We start from the raw sequence: 18624 nt of genomic DNA on the forward strand, positions 1-18624 counted from the left end.
AAAGCCATTCAAGAAATGCGGCATTCTGGTTCTGCGCTCGATGTTTTTAAGTTCCATGCACTTTATATTTTACCTATAAATGTAATTGCTATAAGACACAGGTGTCGAACTCCAGGCCTCAAGGGCCGGTGTCCTGCAGGTTTTAGATGTGGCCTTGATGCAACACAGCTGATTTAAATGTCTAAATTACCTCCTCAACATGTCTTGAAGTTCTCCAGAGGCCTGGTAATGAACTAATCATTTGATTCAGGTGTGCTGACCCAGGGTGAGATCTAAAACCTGAAGGACACCGGCCCTCGAGGACTGGAGTTTGACACCCCTGCTATAAGAGATTTTGTGGATTTTATTCTTCAGACAACTTTTGATATAATAGAAGAACTTCCTGTTCCATCGGGTGGGGGGCGTGGGGCGCCAGCAGGAATTAATGGGATCTCATGGAGCTCTAACCCAGCAATTGAATTTTCATTGTGTTTTCAGATACTATACACTTAGAATTTTAGATTCGAATTAGTTTTTGTTTTTTTTAGGGACGTTACAGCATCATGAGTCACTTTACGATATCCGACATTTTAGTTTCAGGCATGAAGCTAACTGCATTGAATTTGTAACAGCAGCCTCCTCTTTAAACAAACCAGTCCCTTCTTATCAAATCGTGCACTTTTCTGTCGTTGGTTTAATTCAATTCTAATGTCTCGTTATCGAATAGGTGCCATCAAGGAAAGGCATATAGTCGTAAATCCAGAACTCGTCATAAGACTGTAAGAATTAGCAAGACGCTTGATGAGATAAATCGATAAGCAAAAGAAAATTCCCTAAAAGAAAAAAATAGCTCCACGGTGTCTTTTATTTCACACAACATTGATACGGTATTAACCAAAATAAAATGTGTCTCGCTCATTTCAGCCGCTTAACTCCATGTCATGAGCGCCGCCTGCTGTGCTTCGTGCTGAATTACAAACAACTTCTTGATTGGCTCTGGTCTTTATAAAATCATTGGAAATTAAAAAAAAAAAATCAGTATACTAGATGCTATTTTTAACAGTTTGCTAATAAGTACATATAATTCCATCTTTATTTTAGTTATGTTAAAAAATAGGAGCAGACATGCTGAAATATGTAGAGTACACAGGGACTTAAAGAACCCAGCTCTAATAAGTCGTGCTGAACTTATGACACTGGAAATTGTTTGATTGTGGACAGTTGTTCTCGTCTATAAAGGGCACTAGGTATTCACACTGACAGTTTTGGGCACATGGTCGTCATTCCAAAGGTTTGCCCATAAACTGCGACTTATCTAAAGCCGGGCCAAAAGTGCATTACCCCACAAGACAGGTTGTGGGAATTTCACCTGTTACAGTTGTCACTTCTCATCGTCTACTGTGGATTCAGTCATAAATTCCCTATGAACAGTTTAACTCAGAACAATACTCATTTTGCCTTTGCATGATAGGTCCGAAAATCAGTTAATTTTAGTAAAATGCTTCCAAAAGTCATCCAAACGATTTTTGTAGAAACATACGGAGACGCCAAATTTTCCGATAACTGTGAAGGCAGCATTACCTCGTGACATCACAGGCGCTGTCTACAGGGTGGAACCGTTAAGCTAGCAGCAGTTTTTAGCTTAGCTGAGCTTTGGTTAGTCCACGTCGAAAGGAAAATAAAGCTTCCCGATGCTCGTGGTTGTTATGCTATAGTTAGGTGAAGCTGCGCGTGGTTATGGTCAAGGTAAAGTAATCAAATATAAAGACTAGTCAGTTGGCTTTCAACATTAACCAGTCGTTATGGATGCAGTGAACGCCTTCAACATGGAGGTAAAGTTTTTTCATGTTTTACTTAAGTCCCACGAGCCAAAAGCAAATATAATGCCAGAGCTAACGAATGCCAGTTATTTTCTTATTTGACACTTAATATTAGTGGTTATTATTTATTTCCCATGGGGACAATGCCAGCTTAGTGTCCAGTTGCAACGTAAACATTGTATCTGCTAAGCATTAGCTTAACTGTAGTTTGATGCTAGTACGTTAATCCTAGACGGCCTTTGAGTAATCATGTAGCTTAATTATTAACTTAGCCCTACTCTACTTTATTTATAAAGATGCACAGGCCATCAATGATTGTTGTAGGGACATACGCCACTTTTGTAGAATTAGTGAAATACAGCTGTCGTTAACACATTAGCCTAAAGGTGTTCGGATATTTACTTTTGCTTCCAACGAGTTAAGCAAGCAAAGCTTTTCATAAAGGCTACTGGATTATTTAATGTTTTGTATACTTGAAGTGTGTTTATTATCGGCTCACTTAAGTAACACTTTTGAGTTGTGTATTCTTTAAATTTGTTGCAGCTTTAGAAAACTCAAGTGGCCGTTTATGTGATGTCTTGCATATTGTTGTGTTAGCGTTGGTTTGTTGGTGAAAATTAAGTACTATACTAAAGCATAGATATGATTAAAGAGTATTAATAAATAAAATTTAACAATACACAGTCATGTTGGAGTAAACTTTCTGTACAAAAAAGATACTGAACTCTTTACATTAATGTAAAAACTGTAAAAAAGAAAAAAAGATCAGCACAATTTCATAGATGGGAATAATTTTGTAAAATTTTAAAAAGCTACAGACCTGAAGCCAATGTTAGAGAAAGTCTTGTGCTGTCTGTCCAGTAAGTGGTGCAGAGGTTAGTCTACAGAGGATTTAAATATGATCATTTGATTGACTGCTGTGTCAGCACTAACATCACTATCTGCTCAGAAAGTCCTACTGCCAGATTCACTCACACTATGGTCAGGGAAGTGTGAGTCTGGCATTGTCTCTGTGAAAAAGTTATATTACACTCATTGTTGTCTCTGGGTTTTAATCACCTCATCAAGCTTGTATTTATTTTATTGTCCCTGGACCTCACATTTACCATGATGATAGCTTAAGCAGACCTGATATTTCATTCTCTGAGCTCTCCACTTAGATCAAATCCTGTAACCTTGCTGTCACCATGAGGACGACAGTCTTCACTTTGCTCAGTAGAATAACTAGTGTGATCAGCTGATAAAGATTCTCCATTGTTAACAGTACACTGAGAAGAAACCCCAAAAGTAGATTTGCAAAACTTGACTTGACTAGACTTCCATAAAAGGAAAATCAACTGTATCACTTTATATCCAAATAAATTAAAAAAGCAAATGTAAGAGAACTGCTGTAACAAGCTGCCACTTATCACAGCACCAGAGGGGAAAATATAAATTTTCAAACTTTTATTAAAGACTTTTTTTTTTGTTTGTTTTTTTAGTTTTGAGGTTTTCCTGTTACTGAATGGTCTATTTGTTGCTACATTTGATTATTATTTTGTCCTTTTGTTTTATAAAGGACACCACATATCTAGTATAATTGAATGCCAGTTTCTCTTTTAAAATGAACTAATTTTACATTTTTCCTCTTTCATTACCTCTTAGTTGTTCTCCATGATTGACATGAAGCCGCCAATATCCCGTGCTAAAATGATGTCTGTAACAAAATCAGCCATCAAGGCTATCAAGGTAAAGTGAATTTTATTGTTGGATACCATCATGCATAATGAGCAAATATTTAGAAAAAAACCCAAGGTTGTGGTTCTTACACAAAGAAACTTAACAAACAAACACTGTAGGTTTATGTGTATTAACTTTCTGATTTTTATTTTTTTATATTTTTTTTAAACAAAATGCTTCAGTTGTGTGTGGTAATTAATGATAATCATAATATCTTAAGTGTAGAGACTTTATATACACACATGTATATCTCTATTAGTCTATATCTGTGCCTGTGTGTGTGAATAATAATAGTAATAATGATATTAATAAAAACATTAGGCAATCACTATGAGCAAACGGTTTTGTCATAGGTCTGGGGAGGTGAATATTATTATTCCACATATATTTTAAGCATATTGAGTTTTCTACTTTACCCTATCAGAAGTTTTGCTCTTGGCAAAATGAGGTGTCACTTGTTTTGGGGGTTTTTTTGTTTTTGTTTTTGAAGCTTCAGCTGAGAAGAGTAGTTGAAGTGTTTGATGACTCTTTCGACTGATTACAGAAATCATGCAGTAAATGAGAATTTTTTTTTTTTAGCACAAAACAGCATGTTTTTATTTGTCTTATGCTACCATTTTGATAGTCATCCTGTGACTGAAATATTTTTTTTGTCTCATTAGCTTTACAAACACGTTGTCCAGATTGTTGAAAAGTTCATTAAGAAGGTATGTATTATTCAGCCGTTTAATCTTTACTATGTTGCCAAGTTTAGATAAAAGTGCATTTTACAGTTGCGGACTGTAATTTCTTTTGTTTCTTTTCAGTGCAAGCCTGAGTTAAAAGTTCCTGGTTTATATGTGGTTGATTCCATTGTTCGCCAATCACGCCATCAGTTTGGTGTTGACAAGGATGTATTTGGTCCAAGATTCTTGAAAAACTTCACAGAGACCTTTCAAAACCTTTATCGCTGCCCAGAGGATGACAAGGTACTTTGTGTTTCAAGTAATTTATATAAGTACAATAAATGCTTTAAAAAGAATCTCATAGATTTTTCTCCCCCCCCCCTTTTTCAGACTAAAATTGTCCGTGTCCTTAACCTGTGGCAGAAGAATGGTGTGTTTGACATGGACATCCTTCAGCCTCTAATGGATATGGCAAATGGTGTTATTGCACCTCGCCCTGCTGTGGAAGGTAGTAGAACTGGTAGTGGAACTTTGGGCAGTGTTTTTAACTATCTGAGAGTAAATTATGTTGTAATTAGGGAGGGGGGAATTCCTAAGAATTTAGCGATTCCAGTTCAGTTATCGATATCACTTATCAATTCAATTACTTATTGATTCTCCTTGGGTGCTAATTCTCTCTGTTTTGAGGGTCACCACTATCGCTAAGCAACATTTTAATTAATTGCATGCTTTGTCAAACAACTGTGCACGTTGGAGTCATTTCCCTGCTTTGTGGTGATCATTTTTGGGGTCATTACTCAAAAAAGTAAGTCTGGCTACTGGCCCGAGGTCAGCATTCATTGCCCAGCCCTTTAACATCACTCTTTGTTCTTGGCTAGCTTAACGTTAGCATGTTGTCTGTCTAGGTGGTTTCAGTTGTTTCTGTCTTGTATGCAGTTTACTGTTGAATTTTTGTCTTTTTGAGCAATAAAAATAAAGGTAATGGCCACATCCATGCTACAGACTACACTGCTATTTTCCTCTCCTGGTACTGGAAAAAATAAATTAATAAATCCAAACTGAAATCTGGTGATTGTAGCAGAAGTGCAAGTGTAACCAATATGTGGAATTGTTAGGCAAGCAGAATAACATTCAAAGAAATTAAGCTATTGGGAACCAATTCTCACTTCCTATCCCTAGTATTAATTCATCATGCAGACACAAGCTGTTTTATTGTATCTGAACAGTTCCTACTGAGCCCCAACCAGAGACACGGCCTCCTGTCAGTAATGTTCCAGTCATGCCTACAGTCCCCCAGCTACCCAGTCCTGATGCCTTAGCTGCTGTGGCACAGCTGTTTCAGTCTCCACATGGTCAGGAGGTAAGTAATAATGTGGTTTATGTCCTCCAGCAGTTTAACTAATGTTGTGTTAGGTCTAAATGGCCCCTGTTGTTTTGTTTGTTTGTTTTTTTGTTTTCCTTTTTTTCTTTCTAGTTGCAGAGGATGCTCCAGAACATCCAGCAGGCAGATAAGACCCTAGCAGCCACCACTGAAAACAACATACCAAAACAGCCTCAGATCCCACTGGCCCAGCTCAACGCATACAGTGCACACACTGAAAAGAAAAGCTCATTAGCTGAGGTACTGGCACAGCTCTCATTTACATAATTGTTTAATAAATACAAGCGGTTGGCATTTCAACCAAAGACACAATGGGCCTTGTTTTCCTAAATTCTATACAAAACTTTTTGATGGCTGCAGTCGACTTTGCATATTTGTCCCATTTGTACAGCACCATCTAATCTCACCATGTTATATGGATTTTATTGGTGTGATATAACCTGCTTGTTAGTGTTCATTTCCACTTTTGTTGTTTAATGGTGGTTGGTAAACAGCTTTAGGGTAGACAAAAAGGAGTTGTGTCCCTATCCTCAAAACATTTTGTATATTTTTCTCCAGAAACTTCTTGACCGATTTGACTATGATGATGAACCTGAAGACACAATGGCTACTGAGGGCAACATTCACTCACAGTGAGTTTCTGAAAATGTACTCGTGCTTTTACACATGTGTGTAGGGCTGGGTATCATCACTGATTTCTATAACTGATTAAATTCTGATTTACAAGATCCTGATTCGATTTGATTCAATTCCGTTTTGACTCCGTCAGAAATATTATAATTATAATCATTTATCAGTAAATATCCATATATTTTTATATCCATTTATAAAATCTATGTATAAAAACAAAGCTGACACTTGTGAGACTTCATCAGAGGTGTAAGCATCACAGCAGATGCCTTTGTGTCAAAGTAACTGAGGAAAGTATTAAGGAGATTTTGCTGCCGTAGCTTTTTATAGAAGTTAACCCCCTTAAAAATATTCTTCAGTAGATCAAAAACTGAAGAAAACCATGAACCAACAGATGAACATTACCTGATGCTGCTGAAGTGAAGCAGAGCAAAGTTAGAGGTTTTATTAGAGACATAGCTAAGTGTTTTGTGGTTTGGTACAATTTGTAAAAGTTGAAATTTCTTCGGTATTGAACAGCAGATATTAGGCTTTCTTGTCGGAGGTCATTTTTTGGAAAAACAAAACAAAAACCAGCAGCTGACAGCACTGTACTCAACGGTAGACTGGTGTGTAATATGCAAGCAAATAATGCAGAAAATAGAGATTTCTGATTGGACACTGGCTGAAAGAAATAAGAAGTAAAGTAAGAGCGAATTCATGACAATGCTTATCAAATGTGAAGCGTAGTTTTGATATTCTTTTTCTGCTGGTTCAATGAATTTTAGTTGGAGAGTGACGAAACCTGCAGCTTCAGAATCTGTGAGATGTTGTCTTCAGTAGAGCAGGGCGATATGGCCAAAAATATTTATCACGATATATATTTGAAAATTTGCGATAACGATATAACCGACGATATGATTGATGCGAGACAAAATACAACTCCACAACATTACTAGCGCAAAAAGACAACCTTCCATTTATTTTCACTTAAACAAGAAGCTGGTTTTTATGTACATTAAAGCTTTATAAAAATGTAACAGTGCAAATGCAAATTCCTTGCTGAAAGTTTAACCAAAAGGCATTTCCAGTAGAAATGGGCTGACATATCCTGAGCATAACCATGTATAATATCCACTGAAGTTAAAAAGAGGTGCTTTGCAACATTAAACTGCAGTGTGCAGTACGCATTTTTCGGACCATAAGGTGCACGGGATTATAAGGCACATTAAGCGAAACAAAGCAGTCAGATAAATCAAACTTTATTAAACTCATTCTTCTTGCTTCCTCCACTTCTGTACCATTGATTCATTAATGTTGAATTCTCTGGCAGCGGCTCTATTCCCATGTTGTTGCAGTATATTAATGACTAACCTCGTATTGTGGATGGATTATCTCAGTTGTTCTCCTGACTGAAGTTTGGTCCGTTTACAGTATCCTGCCATGCGATTGCATTTGTCTCTAACCATGAAGAACCTTCACGTTAACTTTTATAAGTGGAAAAGTGTTAGTGTTCGTCCTCCAGCTTCACTGTTTATGTTATGCTAACATAGCTGTGTCGCTAGCGATCACGTAGCACATCATTATATACCAGCTAGCCCAACTTCAGTAACCCTACAAACGTCAATGCTGTTTAGTTTCCTGTCTTCATTTATGTTGGAAGTGATAGCAGAGCTGCACGTTTGATTTTTTTCAGAAATCTCTCAGTCAGAACATGCTATATCATGCTTAGGTAACTAGCGAAACTAGCGAGCTAACTTCCGCTAGCTTCCTGCTAACTTCTAACTCCGTTAAATGTAATAACTTTTGTTTTCATGGATGCCTGGAAGTTAAACTTTATAGTTACACCTGGTAAAGCAGCAATGCTGATCGTTTTATTAAAGATGAAAGAATTTAGACAGTTTTTAACTCTAAGTGATGCTGCAGTGTTGTTTGACCTGAAGAATACGGAGTTTAGGAGCCAGATTACTCCCAGATTTAAGAGCATCTTAGTCCGACAAATATGACAATAACAACGGCCGCTTGCATGTTCTGCAAAAAAAATGTGCTTTGTCGTGTATCTGACGGACAAACACCAAACCAGTTCCACATCACTGAAGTTGCACCATTTTTACAAACCAATTCTGGTTCATCTGTTTCACTCAACAATCGGCCATGTGCGTATGAAAACAAAGGCACTGCGCATGCGCGTTTTACTCCCATTCTATCGCGATATTTCATTTTCCTATCGTTGCCTAACATTATACCGGTATTACCGTGAACGGTATAATATGGCCCAGCCCTAGTCTTCAGCACCCGGCATGTCCGCGTACATGCCGTCGGGTGAATGCTCCGTGCTTTGTGTTGAGATATTTGTGCGGAAATGGTTTAAGCGTAGTGGGCTATGTTGCTTGTTTTGACTTAAAAGGTTGTGCTTTATTTGCACATTTTATCACTCCCCTCAACATTATCCACACATGCTATATATCTGTGTATGCATGTGTGACTACAGCACACGGTCTGTGGTTGCATCCTACTGAGTAGCAGAGCCTGAGCGCTGAGAGTAATCTTGTGGTTGACCAGTATTAGCCAAATAGGAAGAGACAAAACACAGTGCATTGCAGTGAATATCAGAAATTGAAAATGAAAGCACTTTTACTTTGATACTTGCTCAAGTGAGTGTGTGAATTAATGGTATAGGGAGGAGCACGCTGACCACACTGTTGTTCAACTAGTGTCCACCAAAACTGTCACTCATAATGCTATAGTTTATACAGCTGAAGTTGCCCATTACTCTTGTAAATTAAAATGTACTTGTGCACCACTGAATCAGAGCACACAACACAAAAGTTAAAACTAAAAATCCCATGTTGAATGTAGATGTTTTTGATCATGTTATTGACTGGTTTATGTGTTATGTGTAAGTGTCTGTAGTCAAAAAATGCCTATGATCACAGTTAGGTTAAGTGTTGTTTTACTTTAGTACATTTACCACATGTGTTTGTAATATGGAGTGTGTATTTTGTCATAACAGACCTGAAAATGTGATGAACCAGTTTCTTGGTCTGGGGCCCAACACAGATATTAATCAGCGTATGATGAGTCAGACTGAGGATATAAAGGTACCCGTCTATAACAGTTTTATATGATTACTTTTCTGCCTCTCAGACGTTTTCTCTTCATATTCTTGCAAATATATCAAATTGCTTTTTTTTCCCCCTCTGTCATGCTAAACAAAATTTTTTGTTTGGTGATTTTTATTTTTAAGATTTATTTTTTTTAACACTTCCTTTTCTGGGGCTGTCTCTTTGTCGATCCAGCACAGTGGTGGAATGAGTCAAACTGAGCATCATATGATTCCAGATGGATATCAGTCCACAAATGAGGTTTACTCTCGATCCCAGGTAAGCATTTGTCTTGAACGTAAACTTTTTGTTTCACACGTACTTTGTCATAGTTAGTGGTAGGAACATTTCTATTTTGGCCTATGCTATGAACTGTGGAAAATAAACAAAAAACCTGTCTTGTTGTCATTCTCCTAAAGGGAAGTTCAAGAGAAGATTTATCTATGAGGCGGGAAGGCAGGCACAGAGGCCATGGGAGAAGATCCAGATCTGGTTCCAGGTAGGTTTGGGCGATATGGCCTAAAATCCATATCGTGGTATAATTTGAAGCATGTGCGGTAACGATATATATCTCGATATATTCTTTTCTTCTGTATAACGTATTTTACACGCAGAAATCTGTCAAAAATGTTTTCGTACGACTTTGGTAAGCTACGAAGCCGCACTGCTTGATGGATTGTCGGAGCATTACGGCTGCCATAGTCAGGAGCCTCGCGGAGTAATCTGGGTCCAAAACGCCGTCTGCTTCAGGTCCCAAAGTCAAACGAACACTGCAGCATCACTGAGAGTTAAAAGCTGTCTAAACTCTTCATCTTTAATAAAATGATCAGCGCTGCTGCTTTACCAAGTGTAACAATTAAGTTTAACATCCTGGCATCCATGAAAACAGAATTTATTAAATTCAACAGAGTTAGAAGTTATCAGGAAGTTAGTTTCCACCTAAACATGATATACCATGTTCTGACCGAGAGATTTCTGAAAAAATTCAAACGTACAGCTCTGCTATCACTTCCAACATATATGAAGACAGAAAACTAAACAGCAATGGCTTCTGTAGGGTTACTGAAGTTGGACTAGCTGGTATATACTGATGTCCTACGTGATCGCTAGCAAAACAACTATGTTAGCATGACATTAGCACAGTGAAGCTAACCTTTTTCCACTCGATAAAAGTTAACATGAGGGTTTCTGGTGGCTAAGGACAAATGCAATCACATGGCAGGATGCTATAAACGGACCAAACTTCAGTTAGGAGAACAACTGAGATAATCCATCCACAATACGAGGTTAGTCTCTAATATACTGCAACAACATGGGAATAGAGCAGCTGCAAGAGAATTCAGCATTAATGAATCAATGGTATGGAAGTGGAGGTAGCGCAGTTTTTGGCTTTCCCCATATTCCAAAACTGATTCGCCTCTTCACTTTTACTGTCGCCTGGCATAATTTGCAACCGCTGCAATGCTTTCGACCAAAAGAGGCGCAGCTTGATGCCACCATCAACATGCGGTATGGTCAAAATCTCTACCGTTGGCCAAATTTATATCGTTTCTACCATATACCGTTTATACCGCCCACCCCTAGTTCCAGGTAACCACTTTGCTCATCAGTTAAAATTGTGCAAATTGATTTTTGAGAGTTGTGTATTTCAGTGTTCATAGAGTGACACAAGAATAAAGCCCTAAAACTGAAAGGTTGTGTTTTTATGCTGCGGGTGCCCTCATTTCAAAGTCAGTGAATTTATTTGCCTAATTTTTCCGGTCAATGCCAAGGTTTAGACAAAAATATTTGGGGTGAAGTAGAAGAAAGAATTTTCTCTTGGCTACCTCTGAATAGTTTTTCTCATTCCTTGAAAAAAATGCTACATCTTGTGTCAAAATATAATTGTGTTTGGGTCAGAGTCCATAGAATACTCCAAATCTGTCTTGTTTTACATGTATACGAGTCATGATTCATGAGACAGTGGTTTATATAGCCTAACATCAGTATTTTACATCCAAAGCCATAGACTGTTATTTTTGGAGATGGTGAGAAAGCCTATGGAAAAGTCTTTTTGTGTAGGAAACAAGGTCAATACTAACTTTAGGCTATCCCTGCCAAAATCAGAAAGCCATTGCTGTATTACTCCTTTAAACATGTGTTACAGTTACCAAAATTCTAAATAAATGTAAATATTTTTCATATTATAGTGGACCAGGAAAGTATTTAATAACCTCAATGCATTATTGAGCACAAATTACAAGCAGTGAAGTCCCAAAACACTCTGGTCATCTTGTCATTTCTTTCCATCTGAAAAGAGTTGTTTTCGCCTGGGGAATTGGATTATTTTTGAAACAGTGTTCACTGGTTTTATTCTTTTGTATTTCAGATCTCCAAGGAGAAGAAGATCAAGATCTTCATCTCGCTCAAGAAGGTCAAGGCGTTCCCTCTCCCGAGAACAGCGCTGGAGATCTCATTCTCAGGATAGGAGTGAAAGAGAGAAGGACAGAGAGCGCAGACAAAAAGGTCTTTCCAGCATAAAGAGTCAGACGCTCAGTGGTATGTACTCAAACCAATAAACACGACTAAATGTCACAGATGATGGCGTGCATAAAGCTCCAGGAATCACTACTCAGTTTCACTTGCAGCTACTGTATCAACTTGTCTAAACCAGAAGAGAGAAGCCGATTTAATTTAAGAGATTCAAATGTGCAGTATCTTTAAACTCCATAAAGCTTTATATTCACTGCAGACAAAGTGAAAGTTTAAGGTGACATTTTGATTATTTTATGTGAGCTCAGTGGGATATTTTTTTTACTTATTCATTTATTTTGGTGAAGTGTATTTTGTAATGGGGATTATTTTCTTGTACATCAGAACACCTAATGAACTTCTTTATATAGTAGTAGTCTATAGTAGTGGTTTACTAGGGGTATGTATTGTAATTTTCTTAGAATAATTTCTTTTGTATAAATTCATCTTTACAAAATCTGTGGCTTCAGGAGTCATGAGTTATATAAGTCAATACATTTTAGAGCTAAGTGTGAACTCTTGCTTAAAAAAAAAAATCTAAAAGCCTGGATCTTTAATGTAATTAGTTATTCTGTCTTTTTGCTTATAGTTTGCAGTACTACACTTTGGGTTGGACAGTTAGACAAGAAAACCCAGCAGTCTGATGTAATGTCTCTTTTGGAAGAGTTTGGGCAGATTGAGTCCATCAATGTAAGTTTGGACAATTCATGTCAGAGATGCTTATAAACATTATTGATTTACTCAAGCTTCAATGATCTTAATGCATTTCACCTTTTGTGTCCAGATGATTCCTCCAAGGGGTTGTGCCTATATTGTTATGGTTCACAGGCAAGATGCCTACACAGCCTTGAACAAACTCAGTAGGGGGTCATACAAAGTCAATCAGAAACCAGTTAAGGTATGCAATGTTTTTAATTTCCATTTGTGTATTAGTTTTGTAGTAGGTTTTTTTTTTTTTGTTGTTAGTGTTATTTGATAACTTTATTATACCAAACATCATTCTTCCCTAGATTGCTTGGGCCTTGAATAAAGGTATAAAACCTGCTCACAAAAAGTTCTGGGATGTGGAGCGAGGAGTTACCTACATCCCCTGGAATAAAGTCAAAGTTGAGGAGTTGCAGAGCTATTGCGAAGGTGGTATGCTGGATGTAGAAACACTAAATCCAGGTAAACAATTAGCCATTATTTGAGTTTCAGCAAAATTCACCTGCTGCAAGAATATACAAACTTTGTACTTTTTTTGTTTGTTTGCAGAGTGGAATATTACCAAAGACATCAACAATCAGGCAGCTGTTAATGGAGTGTTGGAAAGTGTACCAGATGGAATCGTCTCTGCTCATGTTCAGGTAATGCTGATTGCAGTCCTTAAACACCTTTTAATACTACAAGTGTTCTTTTTATGGGTTTAATGGTCTTAAAGAAAGACTTAACAATCTTTCTTGTGAAAGCTGTAAAGCTAATAAATTTTTGTTGAACAATGAGTAGTGGAGCCTATCTGAATCATCCTCTTTGTCGTCTTTTAAAAAGTCACATCACTGCGTTGAAGATTTAATAAATTATTTAAGAGAAGGCAGAATATTAAAGAAACATGTTTCACATTTCTTTCATTTCTAAGTTCTGCTCAGTGTGTTAAAGCATTTATAATGACTTTCACCATGAGAATGGGATACAGCTGGCTGGGTGGAGTTGTGTTAAGCAACCAGCTGATGTTGGGAGAATGCAGACATCATCGCTGCCCCTGCTACTGCACACAGGTGTAAGAGGAAGGAGGAAAGGAAATGGAAAAAATATGAAATGAAAACATTTGTTAAAATATCAAAAAGATGAGAGAAAAAACTAAGAATTAGTATGTTGCTGTGCATTGCTACATTGTGTGTAGGTCAAAACATACTTTTTTAAGGAGCACTTAAAGATCTTTAGGGGTGTGATTAAAAATGTATGAGATGTTTTTCTTAAATGACCAGATTTAGGACAATTTCGGTTGTTTGATCGTTTGGCAGCACAAGGGAGACCAAGAACCAGCTGGCATTGAAAACTGGTTTAGAAAACACTGGCTGTGTCCTTCAGGTTTACTGTAGTGTTGTGGTGTAGCAAATATACAATAACGATACACAACACAAGATAATTACCTTCCAGTGGTGATTGTGTCTATGTGCAGAATGTAAAGTGCAGTTTTTGAGCACTTCAGGAATGTAAATGGTGAGGAAATAGACAGTGAAAGCAAAATATGTACAACATAAACATGCTGGAGTACATCACAGACTTGTGCTTATTTCTGGTAAAATCACAACTGGTGGGCTGAAGGTCAGATGGTACCATGCACAAATACCAGGGAAAAAGTGCTTATCAGCTTTGTTCTCAGTGGTGAGACTGCTACTCTGGCATACATTTTGCCAATAACCTGTAAAGGAAATAAATGTAAATGCAACTTGTTAGTTGTGTTTAAAAGAAATTTGTAGTAAGCTTACACTTTAGCCCTTGTTTTAAATCTGCATGCACAAAGTTGAGCTTCGAGAAGGGAATAAACATTATCATGTGTTTATGCTTCAGGCATCTGCATCCTACAGTTACCATGGTTTTTACTCTTTTTTTATATGCACAGTTTTGTTTCATGAAGGTGAAAAAGCAGTGTAATGTGTTTATGCTTGAGTTATGCTTCAGGCCTCTGTAAGCTTTAGTTACCATTTTGATTCTTATGCAAAACGTTTTTTGTCAAGTTATCCATAGATACTTTAGAACAGCGGTCCCCAACCCCCGGGCCATGAACTGGTACCGGTCCGTGAGTCGTTAGGTACTGGGCCGTGGGAGTTGAGGCGCGGGTGTGAAATTTATGGTTTTTATCGGTTTTTATCTTTTTTTTTTTTTTTTTTATCGTTAACTCGGTTTCCCTGGGTCTTTTCACGTGTGTTATGAATAAATCCTGTTTTGTATTGTTTTTTTATACTGGTACTGGTTTTATTTTGTTGTCTTTATCCCCGACACCTTACGTGAAAATATTGTCGGACATAAACCGGTCCATGGCACAAAAAAGGTTGGGGACCGCTGCTTTAGTCTCCAACCTGGCCTTTTTTGGGAACGTCAAAGCCATACCCATAAAAATACAATTTGATAATTCTACAAAATAAGTTACAACTGGCACACATAACAGATCTATTCATTTGGTGGCATATAATTTAAAAACATAAATGCAGGGAGAAAACTGTTATAATAGCATTTTTAGTGATTATTACCTTTACCATATTATTACCTTTGCCAAAATCATTTCACTGGGAACCACTTGGTTTCTCTGCTGAGAGAGAGCAGGGCCAGCTACCTTCAGCCCACAGTAAAGTTTACAAGAATGCAGCGGTTTTTCTGCATAGGGACTTTATTTTAGCTTGCACTAGTCATATTAGTTTAACATGTGCGCTGTGGCTGTATAAAACATACCAGTATGGAAGGGAGGAGTCAAAAAGATCACTTATGTATATGTTCATTATTGTTGAGCAGGTTTTCTGATAAGTAATATAAGTTTGTTTTTGGCTCTAGAAAAACTTTAACATTTGTTCTCTGCAGTCTGTGGGTGAGACAGAAGTTATATCTTTGATAACTGCGTCATTGTCACTGTGGTTGTGTTACACATGTGTTGATCAGACAGAATTAAGCTTCTTAGGTTAAATTTGTAAATACAAACCACTTAAATACAAACTACTCACCTTCATGCTTCTGAATGCATTTTATCATTTATACACATCTATCCTTTGTTTAATTGTAGGCTTTTGCAAAACATGGTGGTCTCAATAAAGGATCTCTTTCCTGTCTAAATAGGACAGGACAAAAACACAGTTATTGCAGGTTAACATGCACTCATGAAAACTAATTATACATATTGTCAAAGGACTACAATGTTCAGGATGACTGAGAACCTTCGCAGACATAATTATACATATTAGGTTTCCATGTTTGTGAATAATTCCCCTGAAAGCCAACACATTGATCCATATTGCAGTTAAAAGGGGAGCTGTTCTGTTTGTTTACCCCTGCAACTGTAAGTGTTTGTTAAAACGGACTAATCTAAAGCCATTGTCGCACACAGAGGATGTATTTGAGCTTTTATAGGCATTACTTCCTGTAGCTGTGTGAGAATGAACAGATCCAACGTGGTCAAATCAGACCAAACGCTCTTTTATGTGTTACGTTCTTAATATAAGACCCTATTGTGACCATGTGAGAATATAGCAAGGTCTATTCTATATAGTTTAAATTCATAAGTAACCTGTGGATGACCCACCTCCTGCATGTTCTGCTCAGGTAGTCTTTGCCTAAACCAGACTGAGCACTACAGTTAGTGAGAATGCTTTTACCATTTTTCACTAGGTATCCTACACATAGGGAAAGGGCAGCTGTAGGTACCAGCATGTTGTCAGGGTAGGAATATATTATAATCTTGTATAGTCAAAGAATACATGTTAAACTTTCATAGGAAGGGGAATAGTTTGAGGCATAATCAGTAGAGATCATATACTGACCTTTGGCAGTCTTACTAAAGAAATTCTCGTATTTCTGTTTTAAATGAATTTCAGACTATTTACTCTCTGCATCCAAAAAATCTGCATGTCCACAATTCAGATAGGCTCCTCTACTGGTAGGCCTTACATTCAGCAGTGCTTATCTTAAATTCTTCTTTCTGTCTTGAAATATGCTTGCACCTTAACTCAATAATCTTGTACTGTATCATATAACTTATTCCAATAAAATGGGAATCATACAATCTTTTAATTATTGTGGTGTGTGTAGAGGGAAATATTCCTGTTATCCTTTCTCTGTTTCAGTATTCAAGCTGTGCTTTTCAGAATGTGTGCTGGGCAAATTTATTAGTAATTGTGTAACTTTTACTTATTACAAAAATCACGAGTTAATCATTGATCAGTGCTTGAATTACAAAAATATATGAAAAATATGGGTTGGAGTGGGTGTGAATTTTAACATATAACCAAGTAAAAAAAAAAAAGTAAATAGTTTTCATGAAAGTATAGACAATAATATAAAAGAGTGAGTCTCACGTTTAATCACGATTTTTATTTTTTTTTTTTAATAAACCTAAAAGTAACATTTAAGTCCTCCTGACTCTAAGAACCTAAAGCTACAAGCTAAAATAGGCTTTCTAGCACCTCACTTGGAAGAAAAGTTCGAATTGACTATGCGTGACTGTTGGCTGCTGGTGGGACTTAAAGTCCAAGTGGGAAGAGGAATATCAAAGTGGGAGACAAGGTAAGCCGACAGCAACTGTAGCAAACTGGCCAATTTTTGAGTATTGGAAACATGATTTTGTTTGTTTGTTCATTTCTTTGTTTTTACGCTATTACCCAATTCTTCAAGATCTTGATCTTAACGGAGTTAGTCTCACCCCACATACAGTCAAATAACATTAACCTCTAAGAATTTATCTTTGAGGAGCAGCTGAACTTATTTTAATAATACAGCAGGTTTGAGGGTCACATATAACTCCAACTAAATCTCTGCTGGACTTGGAACATGGATCAATTATGAAAGGGAAAAACTCCTTAATGCCTACCAACAATAAAACCATTTCTCTTAGTCTGGTTAGGTGGGTAGGTATGAATTAATCACAGGTTTCTTGTATGAAACTATCTGTTTTGATAGTGTTGTCTTTGCCCATTTCCTACTGAAACAACTGTTTTTATGCCATCCTCTGACTGATGCTGAATGATGACTGACTGTCCTCACCACCAGATTATATTAATAAAGGCTATTTGCTTGATGGCCAGATGTCAAGCTGTCTTGCAAGTAGTCATTGCAGTAGTTTGCACGCTGAACCACATTATGCCAAAGGATATAAAATGGATGCAGAGAAAAATTTCAGTCAGTGAAGGAACTTGACAGACCATGTTGGTCGTTTTGACAGACCGTGATACCTACAGGTATCACCATTTAATCCTTCTCAAGGCGATAATAAAAAATAATCCAAACATGCCTTAAAGTCACTTAAATGCTTTACAACTATACCTTTGTTACATTCAATGTATGCAAATTTGTGACTATACAAATTTGACCCTGCTTTTCCCTCATCCATTTGCATATGTAGCCTCTCACTTTCTTGCTGCATCTCCAATAGAAAACGCCGGCCCACACTCTGGTCCGTACTTTGTTTTTGTTCAATTAGAGAGAGCGGTCTCGAAAACTGACCAGTCAGGTCTTTTAACCAGTTTTTCTTCACCTCCACTTGATGCGTTTCTGATGTGAACAGGCACATGAGATGAGCACAGTAAACACATAAATGTTGAAACAGAAAAGAACAAAATTTCACACTGAGATGAAGTGAATGCTTATAAACCACATGAGTCTTTTTCTGGACTTCTTCATTAAACAAATGATTTGCTGCTAGTGTTGTTTAAAATAGTTGTGGTCACTAGCCTTGAGAAGTTATACCCACCGCACTAGTTGGGGGATTGTGATCTTTAAATGCTGTCATTACTAATCCTGCAGCATCTGCAGAATACTGCAGCAAAAATACTCATGTTGTTGACTACTTGTTTCGCTAATGACATCTTCCCTCTGCCTGAACTGTAAGATCATACAAAAATATTTTACCAACTTATTATTTCTTTGAAGTTCTGTGGCAATAATCCTGCACGTCGAAATAATGTCCATCCAAAGTCTGTTTGAATGGCTTTTGGGAAAGTTTCACTTTGGATGATATACATGGCAACCATGTGAGTCATGTAGACCTGAAGTGATTTTGTCTTTTGGAGTTAACCTCTTTATATAAATGTTTGGTCTTCCTCTGTGCTCTGCTTGGGAAAGTCAGAAGAAGTTGTGATTATTGCAGGAGTATA

General features: G+C 37.2%; 1 protein-coding gene across 1 annotated transcript in view; it reads left to right on the top strand.

Annotated features, from left to right (window-relative positions):
* The first annotated feature begins 1574 nt into the window (after positions 1 to 1574).
* The window catches only part of LOC146694429 (SR-related and CTD-associated factor 4-like), a 29815-nt gene continuing 12765 nt past the window's right edge, over positions 1575 to 18624 (top strand). The window contains exons 1-16 of the mRNA XM_085430598.1: positions 1575 to 1811; positions 3444 to 3527; positions 4181 to 4225; positions 4325 to 4486; positions 4574 to 4691; positions 5410 to 5543; positions 5658 to 5804; positions 6123 to 6196; positions 9187 to 9274; positions 9473 to 9556; positions 9697 to 9776; positions 11646 to 11815; positions 12378 to 12478; positions 12573 to 12686; positions 12799 to 12955; positions 13043 to 13134. Of these exons, the coding sequence (XP_085286724.1) occupies positions 1782 to 1811; positions 3444 to 3527; positions 4181 to 4225; positions 4325 to 4486; positions 4574 to 4691; positions 5410 to 5543; positions 5658 to 5804; positions 6123 to 6196; positions 9187 to 9274; positions 9473 to 9556; positions 9697 to 9776; positions 11646 to 11815; positions 12378 to 12478; positions 12573 to 12686; positions 12799 to 12955; positions 13043 to 13134 (1680 nt within the window). The 5' untranslated portion in view covers positions 1575 to 1781. The remainder of the gene's footprint in view (positions 1812 to 3443; positions 3528 to 4180; positions 4226 to 4324; positions 4487 to 4573; positions 4692 to 5409; positions 5544 to 5657; positions 5805 to 6122; positions 6197 to 9186; positions 9275 to 9472; positions 9557 to 9696; positions 9777 to 11645; positions 11816 to 12377; positions 12479 to 12572; positions 12687 to 12798; positions 12956 to 13042; positions 13135 to 18624) is intronic.

The sequence above is a fragment of the Copadichromis virginalis genome, linkage group LG14, assembly GCF_057382275.1.
Source record: "Copadichromis virginalis isolate Kocher_CV1m ecotype Utaka linkage group LG14, C_Virginalis_male_GT1.1, whole genome shotgun sequence".
NCBI classification, from domain to species: Eukaryota; Metazoa; Chordata; class Actinopteri; order Cichliformes; family Cichlidae; genus Copadichromis; species Copadichromis virginalis.